At 43.3% G+C, this 23,812-nt stretch overlaps 1 protein-coding gene across 3 annotated transcripts in view; it reads right to left on the reverse strand.

Moving 5' to 3' along the window:
* Window positions 1–23,812, reverse strand: part of LOC108918410 (low-density lipoprotein receptor-related protein 1-like) — a 110,036-nt gene that overhangs the window by 54,868 nt on the left and 31,356 nt on the right. For all 3 annotated transcript variants that reach the window (XM_029247882.1, XM_029247881.1, XM_029247883.1), the window contains exons 3-19: window positions 23,670–23,807; window positions 16,620–16,739; window positions 16,411–16,539; window positions 15,719–15,982; window positions 8,825–8,987; window positions 7,945–8,167; window positions 5,991–6,180; window positions 5,637–5,780; window positions 5,226–5,462; window positions 4,658–4,838; window positions 3,214–3,436; window positions 2,891–3,080; window positions 2,377–2,499; window positions 1,285–1,425; window positions 908–1,033; window positions 566–682; window positions 13–93 (exon numbers count right to left, since the gene is read on the reverse strand). In XM_029247882.1, coding sequence (XP_029103715.1) covers window positions 13–93; window positions 566–682; window positions 908–1,033; window positions 1,285–1,425; window positions 2,377–2,499; window positions 2,891–3,080; window positions 3,214–3,436; window positions 4,658–4,838; window positions 5,226–5,462; window positions 5,637–5,780; window positions 5,991–6,180; window positions 7,945–8,167; window positions 8,825–8,987; window positions 15,719–15,982; window positions 16,411–16,539; window positions 16,620–16,739; window positions 23,670–23,807 — 2,790 coding nt within the window. The remainder of the gene's footprint in view (window positions 1–12; window positions 94–565; window positions 683–907; window positions 1,034–1,284; window positions 1,426–2,376; window positions 2,500–2,890; window positions 3,081–3,213; window positions 3,437–4,657; window positions 4,839–5,225; window positions 5,463–5,636; window positions 5,781–5,990; window positions 6,181–7,944; window positions 8,168–8,824; window positions 8,988–15,718; window positions 15,983–16,410; window positions 16,540–16,619; window positions 16,740–23,669; window positions 23,808–23,812) is intronic.

The raw sequence follows: 23,812 nt of genomic DNA on the forward strand, positions 1-23,812 counted from the left end.
GGGGACACTCACCATTGTCACAACGCCAGTTGATGTTGATGCAGCGGCCATTGTTGCAAGTGAACTGCGTAAGTGGGAAGCAGGTGGGGTACGCTAGCGGAGGGTACAACAGGATCCATAAATGTCATCATAATTAGCAGCAGGGTAAAATGTGCTTATTTCACAATGGAAGAAAACACGGACAGCTTACACTCACTTTTTAAAAAAAAAAAAAGGAAGTGATCTCATTGACGCATCTGCCTTTATGTCAGCTACAAGGTACTTATAGTGAATGACGGAAGGGCTACTTCCTGTTAGATGTGCTGTATCAGCACGATCAGACGAGGAAGATCAACACAAAAGACATGAATGTATTTCCTTATTAAAATAATCAGCACATCTCTTCCTGAGTGACAAGTCCAACGGAGTAGTGAAAGTATTCTCAGTACAAATGAAAATACCCATGCCGTAAAATACAGGTGATGTGAACGACATTTGTAAAGGAAACCTGCACTCCAGGCTTAAAAGGGAAGTAGTACTTATGAGCAAGACCATGTGGAGTTCAGAAATAGGCCAGCAGGCATACCACAAGATGCTGGCTCATCTGACCGATCGCCGCAGTCATCATCCAGGTCACAGGTCCAGGAGTTAGGGATGCATCGCCCGCTTGCGCAGGAGAACTGGTTGGGAGGGCAGGTCCGGGCTGAAAGAACGCAGTGACAAATGGTTAACTATAAGGCTTCCAAAAAAAAAAAAAATTCATAATGATTTTTTTTTTTTTCTTTACATTTTAACTGCAACAGTTTATTTGCAGTGTTTGTCATTCCATAGAAGTTTCAGTGCAAAATGGCCCTTCAGAGATTGTTTTTTCCCTTGGTGGGATCTTCAACACTCCAGTATCATCTCTTAACCAGGGTGGACACTGTACCAGAGCAGGTGGTGTTGGACTCATCCTCGTTATTGCCGCAGTCATTGTCCCCATCACACAACCAGCGGAGTGGGATGCATCGGTTGTTCTGGCACTTGAAGCGGTCTGTGGGGCAGGTGTGCTGGTCTGGAAGATATACATTTCAAGGGGAAATGGGCAAATTCAGACAAAAACCTGTCTCACGAGCACAGGAAGGAACATGATTCTAGACATCTAACTATCCAGTAACCTATTTGTCGCTAATAGCCAAAGGGGTGGAATAAGAGAAAGAAGATAAATGGTTATTAACAAAGACAAACGCAAACTCATTTTGTTAAATCATGTATTCAACATGTATTTATTTGTTTTGCGTACGGTCCACAGAACGGTGAACTCACGGCACAACTGTGGAGCTTCATCGCTGTTGTCCAGGCAGTCGTTGTCCCCGTCACACTTCCAGCGCTCCTGGATGCAGCGGTTGTTCTTGCAGGCAAATTCGCCAGGTTGGCACTGAGGTGGGGGGATGTAGGAGGGGTTTGCTGAGCAAAAGGGAAAGCTGGGAGATTAGTGTCTGGACTGCAGTTAACAGGGTAAATGACAACTGTTGTGAAAACAACAGGTATAGGAAATACAGCACAACCTTCTCTAGAGTGTGAAACCAGATATTTAAATAAATAAAAATAATTGAAAAAAAAAAGTCTCTAGACTTTCCATTAAGATTATGCTCTAGAGCAAATTAATCCATTGCCACGACATATAGTATAGAACTGACAACTTTCTAGGCATGTTGGCACTAAAATATTTGTTGAAAATTTGAGTTAGTATAGTTCTGTATCTTTCACGTCTATGGCTGCTCCAGAGTTCCAAGTGGTTGCCTCTACACATGTATCTACAGTACTGTTCAAAAGTTTTAGGGACTTTGTTCGGGGAAAAAAGCTGTAAAGTGAGAATACTTCCAAAAATAATGCTCTTAATTAATAAACTTCCTACAAAGCTTAGTAAATACCCATCGTTAACAACCGCTTGTCCCAAGCGGGGTCACGGCGGGCTTGGCGGGTCCCACTCTCTGGTGGGTCTGGGGTTCGAGTCCTGCTTGTGGTGCCTTGCAATGGACTAGAGTCCCGTTCTGGGTGTCCCCCCCTCCCCCTCCAGCCTTGCGCCCTGTGTTGCTGGGTTAGGCTCCGGTTTGCCGCAGGCCCGCTCAGGACAAGCAGTCTCAGACTCTGTGTGTGTGTGTGTGTGTGTGTGTGTGTGTGTGTGTGTGTGTGTATATATATATATATATATACACACACACACACACACTTTAACGACATACAAAACCCTTACTGTAATACTGTAACTTTAGGGAAAAGAATGCTTGGAAATGTAATATATGCTCTTTCCCATTGACACTAATGCAGAAGACATTAACCATCTAAAACAAATATTTTTGTGAAACATTTAAGTCCCCATGACTTTTACACAGTACTGTAAGTAACAGTGCTCACCTTTACAGCTGACATTGTCTGTGTCCAGCAGTTGATCTTCTGCACAAGCACAGCTTCGGCCATTGGGTGTGGCCAGACAGAGGCTGCTGCAGCCGCCATTGTTCACACGGCAGGCATTGGAACCTGGAGGGGGAAAAAAGGGGGGGGGGGGGGGGGGGGGGAGACACTGATGAGTTTAAGGACATATCCTAAGGCTTATTACATAGAGTTATATATGACCTAATCTAAATGAGTTTGCCATTTAATGTTCAACTTCACATAACTAAAACAGACTAAGAACAACAATGGCCTATCTTAATCACCCAAGTTTAGTGTACTTACACAGTCACACAATTTAAAAAAAAAAAAAAACTATGCTCCTATTCCGTGAACTTGTTTTTCCAAGAGAATTTACTGCTGACTGTATAAGATTGCACAACAGACAAAGATTTATTTTAGCCTATTGCAGTGTCAGCACCAGCAGACATCACACAACCAGGACAACATCAAGGGGGATGGAATGAGCTGATGTCACCTTGTTGTTGCTGGGCATCATATGTCCGAATCTCGAAGATGGGTGGGCGCTCATTACGCAACAAGGTGACAGTCTTGGTGATCTGGTCCAGCTTGTAGATGCTGCCGCTGCGGTACTCGTTCCAGAAAAGGAAATGCTTGTAGTGGCATAAGCCGAAGGCATGGTTGAGCTCCTGGCCCTCATACACAGTCTAACAAAAATTGGAACACTGGGTAAATGAATGGGCTTTCAATAAAGGCACAGAGAATCTGTACAAGAACATGCACATGAATTTTGCATAGCATGGTAATTTAACAGAAAAAACAACTATCACTCCATCACACCTTGCGCTCAGAGTTGTTGAGGTAAACCATCTCAATGCGGTCATAGTAGGCATCCACCCAGTACAGGATGCCCTGCGGGATGTCTAGGCTGAGGCCGTTGGGCCACAGGACTGTCTTTGAGGTGAGAAAGACATTCCTGTTTGTTCCATCCATCCAGGCCCTCTCAATCTTGCCTCGTTTGCTCTCTTTTGGGTCTTCCTCCCAGTCTGTCCAGTACATCCACCTTCAGGACAACAGAAAGCAGTGAGCTGATGTGAGCCCAAAAACAGCTGCATACAAGGCACACCTTAGTTATTTTCTTAGCCTCCTTCAAATGATGCCAATTCCTTAAGATAAATACTCAAGACATGGCATCATGTTCCAGTTTTTATATGTTATATATTCAAAAGGCCATAATACAGTGCCTGCATTGACAGTGAGTGTCTGTACATTTGCATTGTTATCAATGTTTGCTAAGATGGATGCCGTATGTCCCAAAGGAGGAATGAGATGGGAAATCTGTCCTTAGAAAAAGCTTATCCTGTAGAATGCCCTTCACTCCTCAGGCTGTCTAGTCAACTCATTCATAATTCATTCACAATTATCAGTGACCGGTATTCATCAGAATGCTCTCCCAGCTGGAGACAGAGGTGGATAAGCAATTTGACAGGGGCTTAGCGGACATCAGCAAAGAAGAAATGAGAGCGCTGGCCCAGGGGGGAAATGGGATAGATCGGAACCATACAGAAGAAATACAAAATCTAATTCGGAACACCATCTCATTGATTACATTATGTGTCTAAAGCTTTGTGTGCCTCAGTACTGGACTCTCAGTGAGAAAAGTTCCATTAATCCTTCAGTTCCTTTATTGTACCTTTCAATGCCAACAGCTGTCCCATGCAGCCTGGGGGGGGTCAACTTTTCAATTACGCTGTCTCACTACCAGACTGCACAATCTGGATATGCTGACCAATCACTTTCTCTCTGAGTACAGCAGTCTGACAGAAACCACTGATCAATGTGGATGCCAACCACCAAGACTAATGAAGACAGAGCTGGAAGTGTGTTCCGTGTATATGCAAAGAAAAGGTAATTACAACATAAAGTAGTAAACATTCCTCCTTTAAACAAGTTCCAACAATGAAAAGTACAACTCATCCTAGCACAGTGAGGGGAAGACGGCAGATCAACTGGATATGGACTGACTAGACAGTGTCAGACTAACGTGAGAGAAAGAATGGTAACTGTTGGAGGAATAAAGAGCGGCAAAGAGAGCAACTGGGATGTAATGGCCAACTGCTTTCTTTTGAATGCAGGGTCAGGTTACCAATCAAATTGCTGACACTTTAACTAGCAGAACTGGGGGGCTTAATTTGATTAGTAAAAGGAACTTATTAATAGGGGTGAAATTTCAACTGTATTTGAAGATGGATTAGAAGAGAAATCCTCAGTAATGACTGCTCACCCGTTAAGGGGGTCCACCACGATAGCACGAGGGTGTGTCATTTTGCCCTCAATGAGGGTTTTGCGCGTCTGGGAGGCTTTCTCTAGCCGTGCCACACTGATGGTCTTCTTGGGGCCATCATCGGTCCAATAAAGGTTGTCGGCCATCCAGTCCACAGCAATGCCCTCCACAGTGTGGATCCCTAAGGAAAGGTTAGGAGGGTTAGCAAACATCAGCTTCCATTGAACAGCCAAAACATCTGCTCCACTAACATCTTTCAAGTAGTAAATTCATTCTACTGCCTAAATTCATTTTGATAGTATTTCCAGTACGCATCTCCATTTGATTCCACTAGTTGCTCCAGTTTACTACAAAAAATGGTCCCTTTCACAAAAGCAAAAGCTTTGTTAAATGCACAGGTGGATACTGCATGATTTAGAACTATACTTTAATTTGGTGACCAAGAGTGATGTGTATTCTACGTATATGAATACCTATCATTTGAGCTGTTTTAATCATATGAGGAGCAGAAATTTAATTAAATTAAAGAGTCCCAGAGTTCCAGCTATTTGATGTAACCCTTTCGTACCTTCCTTCAGGATTACATCTCTCTCAGTGCCATCAATCTTCTGCCGGCCGATGAGGTAGCTGGTAGCATCCGCAAAGTAGATGAACTCGCTCTCAGCATGAAAATCGAGGGCTCGAGGGTTCAGCAGGTTCTCAATAGGAATCATGTATTCATCAGGCACCTTGGCGTTCATGTCCATGCCGCGGATAATGCCTGGACGCCCCTTCCCGTAGACCAGGAAGAGCTCGTGCTCAGGTTCTGAAGAAAAACCCATCAGTCACAAACACAGCCACACAACCCATCCACTGGAAATATCATGCAAGTAAATATTACCAATGCAGGACAAACCAAGGAAGACATCCAGACCCTGATTATCTGAAGTGACAGAAGAACAGACTCCCTCAGAAACTTGACGTCTAGTTGGCTACTCACTCTTGCAGGATTTGCCATCACTGCCAAGGCTGAAGCCTGAACGACAGCGGCAGGTGCGGCTCTTGTGGCTGTTCCCCAGCAGGCAAATATCAGAGCATCCTCCTGCCTTCCCAAACTGGTCCGGCTCACAGGCGTGGCTCCGCACTATAAGGAACGCCACCGACAAAGTTAAGCCCAGAACAATGATATTCGTTAATACTAATGGATGTTAAAGAGAAGAGTGACAAAAGTACACGAATCCAACATATTCTCAGATCATACTTGTCACCATTACTATATCAGTATACCGAATAAATACACAGCCTATGAAGAACGGGAGTAATGTATAATTGGCTGAGCGCAAGTGCACTGTACCTGGGGGTTGACGTCTCTGGTGGTACACATGCAGGGCGCCTCCCTTGTCCACACGGCTGACCACCTGGTAATCAGAACTGTTGAAGCGGTTGACTCGGATCACACTCGTCTTGGGCTGCATGTTGCCATTGTCCGAGTTGGTGGCGTAAAGGTAGTTCTCAAACACAGTCAAACCGTACAGGTGTTCAATCTGCCAAAACAAGAATGCCATTTATACGGTATTAAATAAAACTTAAGATCATAAAGGCAGAAATGCTTGTACACTTGCATTACCTTGACAAATTAATCCAACAAAGAATGCGTTACTCAATTTTTAGAAATATTTAGTAATATACATTTTGAATGTTTCTGATCAATGTCTAACATTTAATAACATACTTTACATGCAACAGTATAATATTCTATGAAAAGGTGAATACTTAACCAATACAAAATATAATCACAAAGCATCTCATGCAGTCCACAAGGAAACGGCCTTCTAAGTCTGTATTTCAGTCTAACCAAATACTGATATAATACTCAGTGGCTTGTATAAATAGAAATAATTGTAAAAACACCCTCTTTTCAGACCCCACCCAGTCTGTCTGGAAAGACACCCACAGTAACACTGGGTCTCCTTCATAAAGAAGTGAAATTCCATGTGGAAACAGCAGTGCCAGATTCTTATGTAGCAGTTTTCATACACCAGTTCCCCGCCACATGACATTCTCACTGTCTAGCTGCACATGGTAACCCAGCAACCTTTAGCCCTGCTATGCATCTTCTATTCACTACCTGTGCACAACTCTACTGGGAACTGCCACATTGCAGCCAGCCTGGGACAAAACGGCACCGATGAACTACAGACAGGTGGATACACGGCCTTAAGTACAGCAGCCAGTGCCTTTCAATTACTGGATAAGCGTTTCAAATTATGCTACTCTGCAATTCGTGTTGCAAAGACAAAGACAAATGGCCTAGATGCTCTGAACATCCTCTTGCTCTCGGGCTAGTGATTTAATTGAAGCCATTACTCTGGTGCAGATGGCAGGCTGAACTGTATTTAAGTATTTCCAGTAAATTTGGAAGGGTACATTACTAGACAGCCATGTGAGATAAGCAGGACTAACTAATAGCAATCAAGGCAGCATAAAGTGCTGAAGACCTACTCAAGCACCACAGCAATCTCTCATTGCCTGAAAAAGATCCACACTGAAGTCAAATGCAGATACATAAAGGAGGTCAAATAGTGTCAAACAGCACTTATTTTCCTTATCATTTGGGACAGAGGAGCTATATTTCCATTTTATTCCAAAAATTGCACAGCATACAAATACTAAAGGTGCACACTATTTTACATTTACTCATTTAGCAGACGCTTTTCTCCAAAGTGACTTACAATGGATACTATGTAGTGTTTTTAGCCCACACACACCTTATTCACTGCAGTGACTTACACTGCTAGATACACTACTTACAATGGGTCACTCATCCATACATCAGTGGAACACACTCTGTCTCACACACACTATGGGGGAACCTGAACAGCATGTCTTTGGACTGTGGGAGGAAACCGGAGCACCCGGAGGAAACCCACGCAGACACGGGGAAAACACGCAAACTCCACACAGACTGAGCGGGGATCGAACCCACGTTCTCTTGCACCACCTAGGCACCGAGAGACAGCAGCGCTACTCGCTGTGCCACCGTTCCAAGAACATGTACAGCTTTATGCAGCTCACAGAGTTATTGCTCTATCAGGGTCTCTAAAGTATACACCCAAGATGAGAAGCAGTGTTAAGAGCAGCTGGAGATTACAGTGTGCCACCTCATCCTGGTATCCGGAAATGTGTTAGTTAAATTTGGCATTCAGAGCTTCAGGACAAAGTCATTAGCCTACAGATCATCTGATATCAACTGATAGAGATCAAGTGACACACAAAACCATTCCTCATAAGGTGGGAGTAGCACTGACCAGCAGGCCCTGGATGATAGTGTGGCGGTTCTTGCCCTCGTAGTCCACTACTTCGATGTAATCCAAGTAGGCATCAGCCCAGTACACCAGTCTGCTGACCAGGTCCAGGGTGATCCCATGAGGGAATACGATCTTGCTGTCCACAAGCTTGGTTCGGTTCTGCCCATCCATGTCACAGCGCTCCACTTTGGGGATCTGCCCATAGTCTGTGAAGAACACCTTGCTGCATGCGGAAAGGATAGCAAGAAATCAATGTGTTGACAATCACACGTGGTTCACAAATAGACTTGCGGTAATTAAGAGTACCATGGATGTCTTCAAACATCTGCAAACCTAAACGTTCGTTTAACGTCACTCCTTTAGCGTCAGCTTCTGTAAAGATCAATGGACTAATGTAATCGAGACTCAACCATAATGATGTCACAAGCACTTGTTTAGAGGTTCCTTTGGGTGATCAGAAGGCTAGCTCTTAGGACCCATAATAAAGTAAATATTTCAGCATGTACATCCAAATTTGGTATTCAGAGTTAAAGGGCTTTAATACAGTGAGAATAACTTTGTTTTTATTCAATGCTTGTGTAATAACTTGTGATTGGGGGTGCCTACAAAATTTTAGTAAGATCTGTCTAGCTATTTTTAAAAATGTCAAGAATAGGGTACATAATGTGTACAAGTATGTATGTTTAGAAGGTGGCAACTTTGGTCAAAGGGAAGAATATTGAATCAACTTTACGCTGCAGAATACGGACAATCATAAGGCGTGGCTCGGAGAGACTTTCCATAATGTGGATTAGGTAAAGTACCACTGCCTTAGCGTCCCTGAGGGTGATGTTAGATGGTGATCCAGAGCAAAACGCAGGGCCCTGTCAGCAGTGCTCACCCCATTGATGGGTCCAGGGCGATGCCCTTAGGATTGTAGAGCTCCTGATCCAGAAGCGTGACACAAGTTGTCCCATCCTTATCACAGACAAAGATGTGGTCATCCACATCATCCACAAAGTAGAAGTTTCCTGTGAGCCAGTCGATGGCCATCTGCTCCACATCTGGTCAGTAAAAAAAAGTAAGTGGAAAAACTGATGCAGGAAAAAAAAATAAAAATTTACATTTCTTATGAAAATACATTTTACTCTGAGTGCATCATAACTGTCATAAAACAAAAGCACACGCTCAATGACACAGATGACAATCAAATGGTTCAAAGAAAGCGTATACCTCAGGCATTAAAAGCATATATTTGTTTAAATGTGAATTTACACTGAAATATAAATGTTTTGTGGATATTAACTGTTGGAGCATGAAGTGAAAAGGAGCAATATATGCAGAAAGAAGTAAAGGAGCTGGGCCTAGAGGAATGTGTCAGCACACATAGGGAGCTCATCAGGCCATGGATTCTTTAACTCATAGAATAGAAAGTAAAACTGTCTGTTTCACAGTACCCACTGTTTGAGATTAATCCTTCATCAACCTATATGCACCAAAGAGCATACATCAGCTCACAAACAGGAATTGAGGAGTGATTCATTATCACAAGGCAGAACAAGGGGTCAAAAATAATTGCACAATGACTCACGGGCTCATCCAAACTCTGAACAGTTTACATATACACAGCAATAAACACATCCCAAAAAAAAAAAAAAAAAAAAAAAAAAAAAAAAAAAAAAAAAACACGAAACCATTTGCACAGGTCAGTTCAATTAGACATTTCTCTGATTCTGCACTTTTTCATTTCATGTAATTTAAGCTACATTGTCCTCTTTCCACATTAATTACTTGGTTACTTAGTTATCCGTCCCAACATAATTTTACATGTACATCATTTCTACTGCAGGATTTTCTTAAAGTAGTTTCTGAAGGGCACACCTCATTCCTGGACACAGAGTTGCCTTTTGACAGTTAACAACAAGGTCACCCAGCTAAGGTAAGAACAGTCAAGGGTCGTGATGGTCTAAACCTCCTGTATCTCACAAGTCTTCACTTTCAGTCTGAACAAAGAAGCTCCTGCTGAAGGTTGGCTTATCCTGGAGGTAGGAGGGCTACACTGGGGATGACAGAGCAACCCGGTGTTTGTCCAGCTGCCTACACTCTCCTTCCTATGGCCACAGAATAGACCACAACCCCTGACTTGTATTCCTTGTCTCGCTGTTGGCCGAATTTTTATAAATACCAACCCATCAACACACAAACCCATTAACCCTGTGCCTTCGGTAGATCTGGGCAGGGACGAGTACAGTGGTGGACACCTGGTTGCAGCATGGCTCTCCAAAAGCCTTGAAGACTGAGTGGGTAGTGTTTTTTTTTTTTTTTTTCTTTAAACAACAAAAAGAATGGTTTCATCGGAATAAGGGGAAGGGGTACAAGAGAAGGACAAAAAGCAAAAATGCACTTTACTACTCAGATGTGCTCTAAAAAAATAAAGAAAAAAAATACCTGGAGTTAGGCACTCTGATTTCACAAAGGAAACTTGGCTGTTTTGCAGAGTCTGGGGGTTTACGGGAATTAGGGGAGATATTCCCAAAGGTGCCTTTCATTTTAATACATATTCCACTTTAAGCAGTTCCAGCTGTTTGTTCCAAATGGCGCTGATGCACTCACAGATAGAAAGCAGAAGCAAAGTTGTGTAATGCTGCAAACCACATACACAAAGCTGGCCATGAAGAATTTAAAAAAAAAAAAAAAAAAAAAAAAAGAGGGGGGGGAAGCAAAATAAAACCGTACTCGGTTAGGCGTTCGACAAAATCATTTTGACTTCTCCTTCCATTTCTGGTAAATGGAAAGTGTCACCAGGAAGCCAAAAAATTTACCTCCTTCCCCTTTTCATTCCCAGCCCACTAGTCCCGCCACACTCCAGGAATGCAAGACAGCCAGTATTCCTTAACTGTAACTCAGCCTGCTTCTCCTGCGCTATAAAAAAGTAATTGTAAAAACAGAGCCCGATTCTCCTCTATCATTCGTCTTTTGTCCTTGTTTATCTTTCCTTACGTCTTGCCCTCCAGCGGATGGTCTTTACCAATGTACTAAACAATGTTGGAGTGTATTGCTTCCCAGAATTGGGCAAAGCTAGCAAATGACCTAGAAGGAGAAGAAGTTCACAGCACAAGGGGTCATCTTAGCCGACAGAAATGCTTGGGGAACAACAACAACCTGGCTTCCAGGACTAGCCATGATTAAATGTCTTCACCCCGTATGGCCCTCGCTCCCAAAGAGCATTATTCACAGAGGTTTAGTACAATACTACCTGAAGAAATCATCTGAAAATGCATATGAACATGGTACCAGTTAAGAACCGCCAAGGGCACGTAAGGCCCGGGGAAGAGAGAGGCCCAAACAAACACAAAAAAAAAAAAAAAAAAAAAAAATGAATGACAAAACAATGTCAGTAATTCAGACAAGGAGAAAAGGAGGGATGGTGGAGGGGTCTGAGTAGTTCTGCTTAAGTCTGAAACAGATTAGTTGCAGAACAAAGCATTTAATGTCCCCAGAGCCAAAAGTGTGCTTCTGATACAGCCATAAATGGCCAGCTCTTCTTAAACTCATGATCACTTAAGAAGATTTCTAGTACGTACTGTACCATGCAGACCCAGGTATCCAGTCCACTCATGTTTTACTTTGTGTTCATGTCTCTACTTGCTCTCATATGCAAGATAACAGAAGAAAACTCATACGAAAAAAAAACTCCAGAATACAACATACTGCAAAGATGTCGTATGGCAAGTCAAAATTCATTTTGAAGCTGAAAGAAGCCACAGATGAATTCACACCATGTCCAGATTAACGACTTGAAAGTGGTAATTTTGGTCTAAGGAGAGGAATGTGTATGGCATGCAGTCATTTACAACAGTGCTCTAGTCTCAGCAACAACAAGTGGAGGAAAACACCTCCTTTCTTATTTCAGAAAACCCTCAAGTGTACGCTGCCATTCTCTTGGACCACCACACTCCAAGGCACGTCTACAGATTACATCAGAGAGATAAGACTGCAAGCTTGAAATGTGGCTTTTGTTTCTGGCTGAAACCAAGCCCGTGAAGCTTTCCTCCATGTTCCTAACTTCTTATCCCTTCTGCTTAGCTTGACTACATACTGTAGTACATTCCTAAGGAAAATTATGAACAGAGAAACTAAAAACCAAGTTGGAGCTGCATCAACAAATTATGGAAAATGGAAAGGCAGAAATGAAATATTGCTCTGTAACCTGTTTGATTCAAAATATAAACTGCTCTCCATCATGATGCTTTGTTGCCACAAGAAAACAGACAAAAACAGTTTCTCCATTTTTGTCTTTGAGATTATTTGTACAATACAATGCTAAAGATGACTTTTCCTGGAAAGTTAAAGTTAAAAAAAGTGCGCTCAAAAACCATAGTGTAATATTAACACCTCAAGAAAGCTTTCATAACCAATTTTAAAAGCAGCATTAGTTAAGATTAACAAGAGCTCTCATTTTTTATTTTTTTGGAGTTGCAAGGATATTGGAGGGACACACCTAGAGACTCATCTGCACACATTTACATTTCTTCATTTAGTAGATGCTTTTGTCCAAAGCGACGTACATTTCAGCAAAAGTACAATTCATGCATTACACATACTGCTGAGGTCATAAATCTCAGCAACACACCACTTCTTGTGTAACTTCAACTACCTAATACTTTACCCCAATCAACAACTGCTTTCTTTCTGTGACATGTCAAAAATTGGGAAATGCTGTGGGCTTTCGAAATCGGACAGCAGGATGATGCAGAATCTGCCAGCAAAGGGGAAAAAAATAAGATGCAATCTTTTTTCAATAGCCACTTTGCAACCTAAGCTACTCTGTTCAACAGATGACAAAATAAGGTTAGCCTGTTGCATTACTGTGGAAAGCTGACTAAAGTCAGAATAAAGAGCATTATTGTGCTGAATCAATGTCCAACGGTCCATCGCTGACTTTTTTGAGGGGCGGGCACATTTTAATAGTTTCCACACGGAGAGCGGCCATGCAGAAATGGAGCAGCGGCAGGGAATGGGAGCTCTCGGCTGGCACGAGTCAGGGTCAGGCGACACGATCCCAGCCAGCTCCTGCTCTCTGACCCACAGCCGCTGCTCTTACTTCCTGCTCCCTCTTGACTTCTGCTTAAGTAATCATGTATTAAAAGGTCTCATAGATGCCACGGTGCCTGGTCTCATGGACCCAGAGGGGATAGGTAGGGGTGGGGTTTTTTGGGTGAGAAAAGGTGTTTGTGTGCATGTGTGGAGGGGAGTGGTTTTAGGGGATGAGAGAAATCCAGTACAGCTGCTGGAATTTCCTGCACATTCCATGGTTCAGAGTGCACAAACATGAAAAACCAAATCCTCAATTAGACACAGGATGGGGAACTGGAAGGGAAGGGGGTTAGCTCTACTATAAGGGCCGAGGTGGGACTCGCTTTCAGCCCAGGAGCTGTATACTGCAGACAAGCCCTTAGTAGTGGGGCAACTGAACAATGAAGCACCGCAACTAACGTAGCCGTCATGCCACTACACATCAACCAAACCAGCCAGTCCAAGTTGCAAATTAAACTAATATAAATAATGTATAAATTAAATTGCTGTAAAACTAAATAAAAAACACTAATGAAAAATCATCTGTGCAAAGGTACTGTCACTTAGTCCAAAACCACTATATTTGCTAGTGCACAACAAGTAGCTGCAACGAGAACTGATAGAGAGTAAAAATGTAGTTTTTAAACTCAACCACCCGTGTGGTTTTCTTGCAAAAGAGACGTGATCTACAGTCGCCTTCTTTTTAATCCTGGTTTTCGATATCTTCCTCTTCCGTGCATCTCACTGCCATCCTCAGTCATTTCTCAGATGTTATAGGCTTTAGTTTTGAGCTGCATTATGGCACGTATTTCCATTGGAGAAACACCTACATCTTATAAACAAGCAGCTTAATACAGATAAGTTTCAAAGCAATAAACTGGGCATGTGACCCCCACGGCTTATATCTCCACTTAATTTAGACTCCGACTGGGAAACGTCCTCAAAAATTAAGATCTCATACTGCAATGTCACCATGTGACCATTAGCATTGAACCAATCAGGGCTGAATTTCAGCTGTACCAATTTTGGGAGGAGCCATTCCTCACGCCCCTAAATTCATAATGAAGACCTGGTTGCGAGAGGAGTTTTGTCTGCGAATGCCTCTGTTCCTGTATGTGGTAGACGCCAAATGTGTCTCAGTTCAGCTGGTTACAGCGGCTGATAACTAGCAATCTGCTCAATCAAAACCTCAACAGCCCAGTGGGAAAAGTCCTGAACCTCTGGAAGGCCACTTTACCATTGACAACTATAGCAGAATATACACAGTTGAAGTAATGAAGCCTTTGCCTAGATACCTATTACATTTATTCTGCTTGCCCGAGATACTGCTATTCAGATATTGGATTATGTCAAGTGGATTTTTATTGTCATTCCTCTATATAGCTTGTATACAGGGGAACTAAATGTCGTTTCTGTTTATGATAACAATACAAGAGTGTTGTCCTGAGACAAGAAGGAAAACTTCACTACTTAGGAAATTTGTTCCATATCTCAGAGCTGTAGAACAACAAATTTGAGAAGCTTGAGAGAAAATCATTTTAGTTTGTATTAAGACGTTACCATTGATGACACCAGACCAGCATTAACTTGCTCCATTTCAGAACACATGAACATTTTTCATGAAACATGAAAAAGTCATTTACTTTTGCTGATGTGATGTGGATGACAGTTCCATAGGCTATCTGGCCTTAACTGCAAACCATAGTTACTTTAAGTATGCTATATGTACTTGAAATCAGGAGGAAATATAGTTGCCATCTGTCTGGCTGAGCTCACCGACCAGGCATGGGGGAGAACAGGAAGTTGGGGTGTTGAAATATAAACTAAACTCCAGAAATTGGCTTGAACTCCAGCACCACAAAGATGCTCCACAAGTCCAGACCCCATCCCTGGTTACCTTCCATCCCATGAGCATGTCTGCTCCTTTAAAAATTTACTTCATCTTTATTCACTCTTATCTCCTTGTTATTGTGAAATCAGCAATGTACCAGTTTAGTATTTTATGCACGTTACCACTTTTTCTTATAGTTTAGTCAATTCATCACCTAGTTCTGACGTGCCCCCCTTAAGGCACAACACCAGTGCCAACTTGGGAGGTAGGAACATACTTCTTCCAGTGGGTGTTCTGCAAAACAGCCAGTTATTTTCATTCTTTTTAAATTTTACTGACTGTGGCCTTTAAAAGCTGTTTAACCAAACTAGTAGCAATAAGGATCCTGACTGCAACCAGCACCCTTTATGCAGAAGGTAAAAAATATAAACAAAGGGGAAAAACTGATCTGAACAAACCTCTTTGAATTCAAAGTAAGTGGTAACCAAACCTTGCATTTGTGAATCACGCCAGCTCTGGGCATTCCCAGTAAAAATAGCTGACAGCCGTCTGCTAGGAAAATAGTTTAAGACTTAAAAGGAAGTGCACCAACAGTAGGCAAAGACTTTTAAAATGCAGGTCTGCCGTACAACAAATACCAATCAACATAAGTGCAAAGCTGCACGCCAGGATTTCCCCACACGGCTTAGTAACTCATTATATTAATCATATGTAGATTTTTTGCCCATTGTGCAGTAACAGCAGTCAGAGAACATGCCAAGAAACAGAATGCGTGATTTTAGATCTTGTCCGCACATTAATTTCAAGAGTAATGCAATGTAGCATGTCACTGCATGCATATTACTGCAGCTTGTTGAGTGTGAACCTGTGCAGCAGTGAGGCACTCACGGTATAGGCTCAGAGAGATGTTGATGGTCCTCTCCTCTGTGAAGCTCTTCAGGTTGGGGATGCGGGCACACTTAAGTTGGGTGCCAGCAGCTATATCACCCACGTTGATCCAACACAAAGTCTCATCTGTGTAGATGAAGTCCATGGCACTGGTCTGCTTGGTGCTGGTAGACACTAAGCCATGAATGGGGGTGCCGCTCAGTGATGTGGCCTGGATGTTTTGGGAGCTGGCAATGAACAATACTGGAGGCCGATCCACTGGGTCTAAACGAATGCAAATGCACCAGGGTTAAACAAGGGAATAGAGGGCTTGTGCATAAGTGATAAAACATGACAAACATGGAGCATCCAAAAAAAATGCTATACATGTACAAAGATCACATGTTCTGTAACGTGTGCACTGTGAATTAAGCATATGAGGAGCAAATACAAATCAAGTGTACTGCAGCAAGACCTTAAATTCCAGTCCAGATACTTGGTGAAGTTAGTTCTGCTAATAAAGACACAAAATGTTTTTCTGAAGGCCCCAAACAGCAACCAAAACATCCTTGGCAGGTGTTAATTTGGACAGTGTTACCTTACCATGCATCTGAAGGATGCAAAGATTTTTTATTTTTTTTTTTTGGTTTTACAGAATGAGCAGATACAGATGACTGTGTGTGTATGCAAAACACATTGATGGTTCTGCTTACCATTCTTGGCCTTGCAGGACCGGTTGTCTGGCTGCAGCAGATAGCCCTCCACACAGCTGCAGGTGTAGGAGCCCACGGTGTTGGTACAGGTCTGGCTGCAGGTCCCATAAACTGTACACTCATCAAAATCTGGAAATGAAGGTTTCTGTCAGGTGCTGTACCAACTGCTAGGAGAGATTAAGTGGGGTTTAAAATAAACCAAAGCTCACCTTTGCACAACTTTCCATCAAAGGCAACCTCAAAGGCATTCTTACAGTAGCACATGGGACCAGACTGTGTCACTGAACAGTTGTACTGGCAGCCAAAGTGTGTGCAGTTTGAGGCAAACTCTGCAAATGGACAGTAGGACAGGAAAGTCAGACAGATAGATGGGTGTCTGATACCACAAAATAAACCCAGCTGAAATTTCTTTCAAGAACTTCGGACCTTCCAGGAGTACGCGTCCATAAAATTTCTAGATTGAGAAAAAGGTCACGGTTTGACAATCAGATCCCGCGCTGAATCAAATGTAGATTAATACCTTTTCAAGCCAAACTAATAACATTCATTCAAGTCCGTCTTGCAATGCTTGCAGATCCTTATCAAGTTCTAATATTACACTTCCTAGGCGGATAGTACTTACAGATAGCATCTACCTGGTGGAAGGTAAAAAATTACATTCATTTGTCTTATCTCAGACCACACAGATTTCCTGATCCTAGATGAAACCCTTAAAACAGAATGGGGGGAAATCTGCCCTTTAACGAGCACCATACCAACAGAAAGCCAAATCAACTCAGTGGACAACCGAAGTGTGTAAACACCAGACAATATTATAGTTCAACACACAAACTCTCAACATGCAGTGTTGTACTCCTGGCTGGAAGGAAGCCTGTGGAGAGGAGGAACTCCAGAGAGACCCCAGCCAGGTCTCTGTATGGACTCTGCAGGTATGACAGGATGGCAAAATCTTTGATGACTGTCAGCAATCATGCAAAGGGTGTTCCAGGAGCCACTATTCTGCAGCAATGGTACAGACTAAACAATGTGTCACACAGAGCCAGAACAATGAAAATACAGAAAGGAAGAAGGCAACAGACAGATTGAGATATGAAGAGACACAGACAGGCATACACATCCTGTACTCCAAACTCACATCAACACCCACTGATTTCTGCAGGTACTCTGACTCAGAGGGAATGATTAAACAGTCCAACAGCAGTATCATGCTGGCATGTGTTCTATTTCTGAAACCTTTTTCTCCAAAGAGGAATCTGTGGAGAAACCTAAAGGCATCCCGGCTGGCCGGGCAGCCGTACAGAGGGAGCCCATTGATATGCAGACTGGAATGTAGATCCAGACTGGCTGGCAGGTATATGTGCAGATGGATAAGTAAACAAGCACTTTAAGAAACCCTACCCTCTTCAAAGCTTCTATAGTATAGTAGTGCTGTTATTGCTAGGTGGCCATTTCCCTTTCAAAGGCAGGACCTCTATGTAATGCATGCTGCTTCTCATATTGATCATTAATAAAAACATGCATCTGAGTGCTTGGTGCATCCACTCCCTCCTCAATACATCAAGCACCATACTCTGTTACTGTGGGTAAAGAAATGAGTGTAGGGGCACGAACGAGCAAAGGTTTGTTCAGCAAAGGCAAAAGCTCATTATACACAGAGCAGCATCTTTGGGGACACAATGAGGCCTTTGTGGGGTGGTGCTGGGAGCAGAGTCTGCACACACTCTGCCCCATTTAAGATCGCTTCCTGAGACCCGGCAGCGGAGCGTGCTAAGCCCAACGCGCCACTGTCCCACACAGGAAGGACTGCATCTGACAGCAGCGGTCACCTTAGCTCCCATTATTTGGAATACTGCATACCATGGCCACTTTGGCATCTGAGGTGTACACCCCTCCATACGAAATTCAGAACCACTGCCAGGGAGACAAACAAGCAGCACTGAAGATCCATGGTTAGCATGTCTCACTATCCTATGACAAGGGGGTACCATCCCAGACCACCATGTCTTTGAATAGGTGAATTACATTTACATTTATTCTCCAAAGCGACATACATCTTAGCAAAAATACAAATGTGTGCATTACATTAAGTGTAAGAAACACAGTTGCAGACATGTGATTAAGTAAACCTAGTTTGTTACTTTCCACTTGATGCACCGATGTTCATCGTTCGAGTACGTGCATAAAATGCAGGATAGATAAATCCTGATAAACCTTCCTACAATTTTTGTATAAGGTACACAAACATTTACATACAATACAGGAGTAGGACTAGTGGCTGTGTAAAGGCTTATCTGGGAATGATCATAAAGTTACGATGCATGAACATTTACACCATACATGAGCTGGAGAGATCTTGGGCAAAGTGAGTCTGGAAAAGGTGAGTTTTCAGACCCTTCTTGAATGGAGGCAGAGTTTCAGCAGTTCTGAGCGAGGGGGGGGAGGTCAACCCACCACAACGGAGCTAGAACAGAGAACTGCCGTGCTTTACATTCTAAATGTCCTGCCATGTTTTCCTGCTCACAACGGAGCATAAATCTGTTGTTCAGTCAAAGTTGGCCCTCTATACATTTCCTGTGAAATTAGTCCCATAACAGACAACCATACTTTCTTAAAGTCACAATGGATATTTCAATACTTTACAAATTCCATTAAAAACCTCTAGTGCTCCATTTTACAAAGTACATGGAATTTAGATGAAAAGCCAATGTAACACTTTTTCGTCCCATACATCACACAAGCTTTAGCTCTTGTATCAGACAGCGAGGTAGAGAGTGTAGGAAAAGAAGTCAGCAAACTCAATTTTCCATGGACAGCCTGTGGCTTTACACTTTAGTCAAGCATTGAATAGCACCAAAGGCTCAAATAAGAAAGCTCTCAAAGAGACTCCACCGAAGTAGTGGACACAACCAGCAGGCTCCAGTCACTCTTCATCCTGCCAGGAGTGGGAACTCAACACAGCAAAAGCCCAAGCAGCATATGAGCAAAAAGGGAAGTTCATGGGGCCTTGGGCTTTGGAGCAGGCAAACTCTTTTGCTTTTTAGCACATTTCCCCTCTGACATGAAGAAAAAGATGGGATTGTAGCAGCCAGGGCCTGGGAACCTGCCAGGACTCCATTCAAAGCCTGGCAACAGTGGGGGTCCTTCAAAAATTGATGCTTCTTCCCATAATCCTGGAGACGATTAAGTAAGGGGTGCAAGGTGACCGAGCCGACGAGCAGCGTGAAGTGAGAACTTTGGCGAGGATTTGTCACATTTTTAATGCGTTATTCACAGCGCACAAATGTACCACAACTTGTTGGTTGGTACCTTCAAAAAAAGGCACATGCTTACAGGTCAAAAGGACAATGTTTGAATGAAAGGTCAACAGACTAAAAAGATCAATGAATGAAAGAAACAATAGAACTGCAGACATTTGTATACGATCGGATTTTTGACAAATGCATCGTGTCATGTACAGTCAAAATGTATGAATTTCAATGCCCCACTGTTTTGGGTTTACAAGCAATTTTTGTCAGGCATAGTACTTGGTTCCAAAACATCCACAGTTTCAGCCATGCAGCTGATCCCTGCGGGTGACTCAAATCATAAAATGTGTTCTGTCCACTGGAATTAAAAACAACTATTGTACAGATTGTTCCTTCTCATTCCTTCTTTTGGAAGGAAAAAAAGGCATATGGTACAAGTCATTTTGTAACATCACCCAAGGGGTACATGCTTAATTGTGTACCCTCTTCTAGTGTCGCATTGTCCGGGGGACTGGCACTCATGGTCTTGGCACTCGGCTGTTTCTGCCGACTTCTCGGCACTCAGTTGACCTGAAAGCCTCTCGGGGGTTAGACCGAATCCCAGAGAAGATTTTCAACACACCTGGAAGCTCTATGAGGCAGCTAAGAGTGCTGCTTTTGGCAGAACGCAGCCTGATGACCAGGCAGGCCATCTGTGTTTATCTCATATCGCACTGAGAGATAAGTCACATTGCAAGACCGCTTCTTGACCATCTCAGCACAAAGCGCAAGCGAGTCACCTTATCAAGTTCACACCACTGGAACTGACCCCACATAAATCTCGGGTTAATTCACAAATTCTTCTAGATTACCGAGCATCGGTATTTCATTCCTGACAATGTTGATTAATTTTACTGCTATGGAACCACGCACTCCTTCAAAGATTTGTAAATGTGAAATTCCAGCTCTCAAACTATTCTAAAAGTGCAGAGCACGACTGTACCCTTCTACGTGGCCCTTCGCACATGTAGGGCAGATCCTCCTGGGCAAACACCCCCACCTAAGACCCCTGCTGAGAAAACAGGAGCTGAAAGCAGGTCAAACATGAGAAGTATGTCCCCTGCCCCCACTTAAAACTTGGGCAGACACTCAAATTGAGCTGGGGTCTTCAGAGAGGGGCCTCATTATCAACAAGCCATGCAAGGAGGCAGATTCACGAGAGTGAAACCAGCCCCACTTCATGATCAAGGGGCCCCAGTGAGGTGCACGGGCACCAGGAATGAGTCTCCTGCCCCAACTCTCCTCTCTAGACTGGCCAGCGGGGAGCTTACATAACGGGCCTGGGCCCCCTGATCAAAGACCCATAGAAAGTTGAGCCTCCAGACTGACTGGCTTTGCGGCAGGGTGCCCCTGCCGCTCTGTTTACCAAACACACAGAGCAGCTCCACCCCGCCCCCAGGCTGGCCCCACAGCAAGGCGGTGCACTTCCGAGTGCCCGCAAGCACTCCGTCACCGTTCACCACGGAGCATTTATTTGTCACATTTATGCGCGCGAAACATCACACCCTTCCGTTCCGAAGAACGGACGAAGGCCTTGGCACTCCTACACAACGCAATATTAGGTTTGCAGATAGAGACGAACATTTTATCATCTGAGAAATCAGCTTCAATATCACTACTGGAAATCATTATGACAACAGTATTTAGGTAAACGGTTCGAAGTGAAAGGCAAGGAAGAAGCACACATATGAACTGACAGGCCACATACATGCATTGGCCCGTATTTGACGGCTAAGACCTTACATACTTGGCATGTCTGGACAGTGCCCACACGCATCACTTGCTTACTACAGGAGAGGAAACGAGTACGATGTTTTGACTGACCTTAGACCGACCAGACCCGTTCCTCTGGTACCATACACACACACACACACACACACACACACACACATTTTCAGAACCGCTTGTCCCATACGGGGTCACGGGGAACCGGAGCCTACCCGGTAACACAGGGCGTAAGGCCAGAGGGGGAGGGGACACACCCAGGACGGGACGCCAGTCCGTCGCAAGCAGGACCCTGGTACCAGAGGGAGAAAAATACAGGCTTGGGAAAGTGCAACGTGAAATGTACTCCAATACGGCTGCGGAACTCAGAGTTGCACAACGCACAAGCCACTTGCGTCTGCCTAGCAGACATGACAGGTGTCTGAGAAACAGCTGGTATTCCCAGAAATCCTGTGCAAAAACAATGGCTCAATGAGGGCCATTGTGAACACACCCCAGATTTACCCTTACTGGCACACTGACAGGGCAGGTACAGGGAGATGGTCTGGGAACAGCAGGGCTCAGGTGTTCATCACCAGTGGAAGATGGGAAAACCCAAAGGTCTAGAAGTCATCCCTATTGCTCTCACTTCAAAATGAATTGGCATCACCTGCTGTTACAAGACCTGATAGGACCCAGGTAGCAGGAGATAGAAACATGGAAATACTGCTGGTTTCTTGCATACCACTGCTTTTAAACTGAGTAAGGAAAACTATAGCAGCATTAGAGAGTTGACCTAAGGAAAAAAGGAAGGAATGAATTAAACCAGGTATGGGTCAAGGTTCTGCCGTCTCTCTATGTTAATGTCAAAACACAGCAGGCAGCGTAGTGGTTATAGCCAGTGCCTAGCAGTAAAGGACACAGGTTCCAGTCCCATTCCCATTGCTTTAATCTGAGCAGGTTACCTAACCTGAAATTGTACAACATAAACCACTCAGCTGTATAAACGGGTAAATGATTGTGTTTTAGTATACGAGCAAGTCGCCTTGGATTGAAAACTATTCAAATGAAAAAATGTAAATGTTCTCATTTTTTGTAGATCTCGAGTTTCTGCATGTTACCATGGACATTTCCCCATAATTCACAGAAATAAAAAAACAGTTAATCCTAAATTATTTTGTTTCAGATAAAGGTAAACCATTAAGAAACAACGCGCACAACAATGTAAACATCACACGAAGGCATTTGTTGTTAAGTAATGCTGGAGCAGACATGAGAAAGCACACTCAAGCTTACCGAAAGACATTTATTTTTCGGCCGTCGTCAGCTTACCTGTATGTTACAAAAGGAATGCCATGTACACATTTCTAAGATCATTAAATGGGAAGAGACGTCATACTCAATGGACCAACTGTATAAGAGCGGCACACGGATGAACAAATGCAACTTAAAACAAGAATACCTCCAAGGCAGAAAAACAGAACAACTATTTTGACCAACAAATAAAAGGATTACCAGAAACAATTGTAAAACAACTGAATAAGAATAGGATGCCAACAAACAGGATTACGAAAAACAGAGCAAGTGCTCATTTAGGAGGAAGGATTCGAAATTGCCCATTTTAAGGCCGCTGGACATGACATCCCTTCATTTTATGGACATTAAGATAGGGAAACTTTCATGAAAGGTTGGAGACAGGGATCTTAGAAGTATTTATATAGCATTAATTTTGTAACCTACAGGTAAGCTGATGCAGGATTGCTGCCGAAACACCTCTGTCCCAAAAAATAAACTTTCAGTAAGCTTGAGTATGCTCTGCCATCTTCGCTCAAAAATCTTACATACAGGAGGCGGTTGAGCACCCAAGCCATTTATTCTTTATTTCACTCTAAGTTGAGCACTTTTCGTTTTGACATTTTCTTTACTAGTGAACTATTTGTTGGAATATTCCACCGCACAAGTCAAGAAAAACAAAAGGTCATAGATCCAAACCATATGTCAAGGGGGGGGGGGGGGGGGGGGGGGGGGAGAGAGCTGTGTTAATTACCACCACCCATTTGCAACATAAACACAAAAACACAACCCTGTAAATGGAGATAACATGCAAAGGCCTGTGGCAGGCAGGCTTCTAACTGTCCTTTCAGATTAGAACAAACATTAGAGAGAAAACATTGAGCGAAACAAATGGGTAAAACATTTGATTTAATGGGACAAAATTACAAAAACAGATGATTTTTCCAAGTATAGCGTCAGCTGACAGCGGGGCCGTACCTCTGCAGTGCGGGCCCTCGTCCCAGCCGTCCGTGCAGTCGTGCACCCCATCGCACAACTTACTCATGTGGATGCACACCTCTGTGCCCAGACACTGGTACTCGTTGGGTGGGCAGCGTGACACACGACTGTGGGGACCTGGC

Source organism: Scleropages formosus, chromosome 22 (genome assembly GCF_900964775.1).
Source record: "Scleropages formosus chromosome 22, fSclFor1.1, whole genome shotgun sequence".
NCBI classification, from domain to species: Eukaryota; Metazoa; Chordata; class Actinopteri; order Osteoglossiformes; family Osteoglossidae; genus Scleropages; species Scleropages formosus.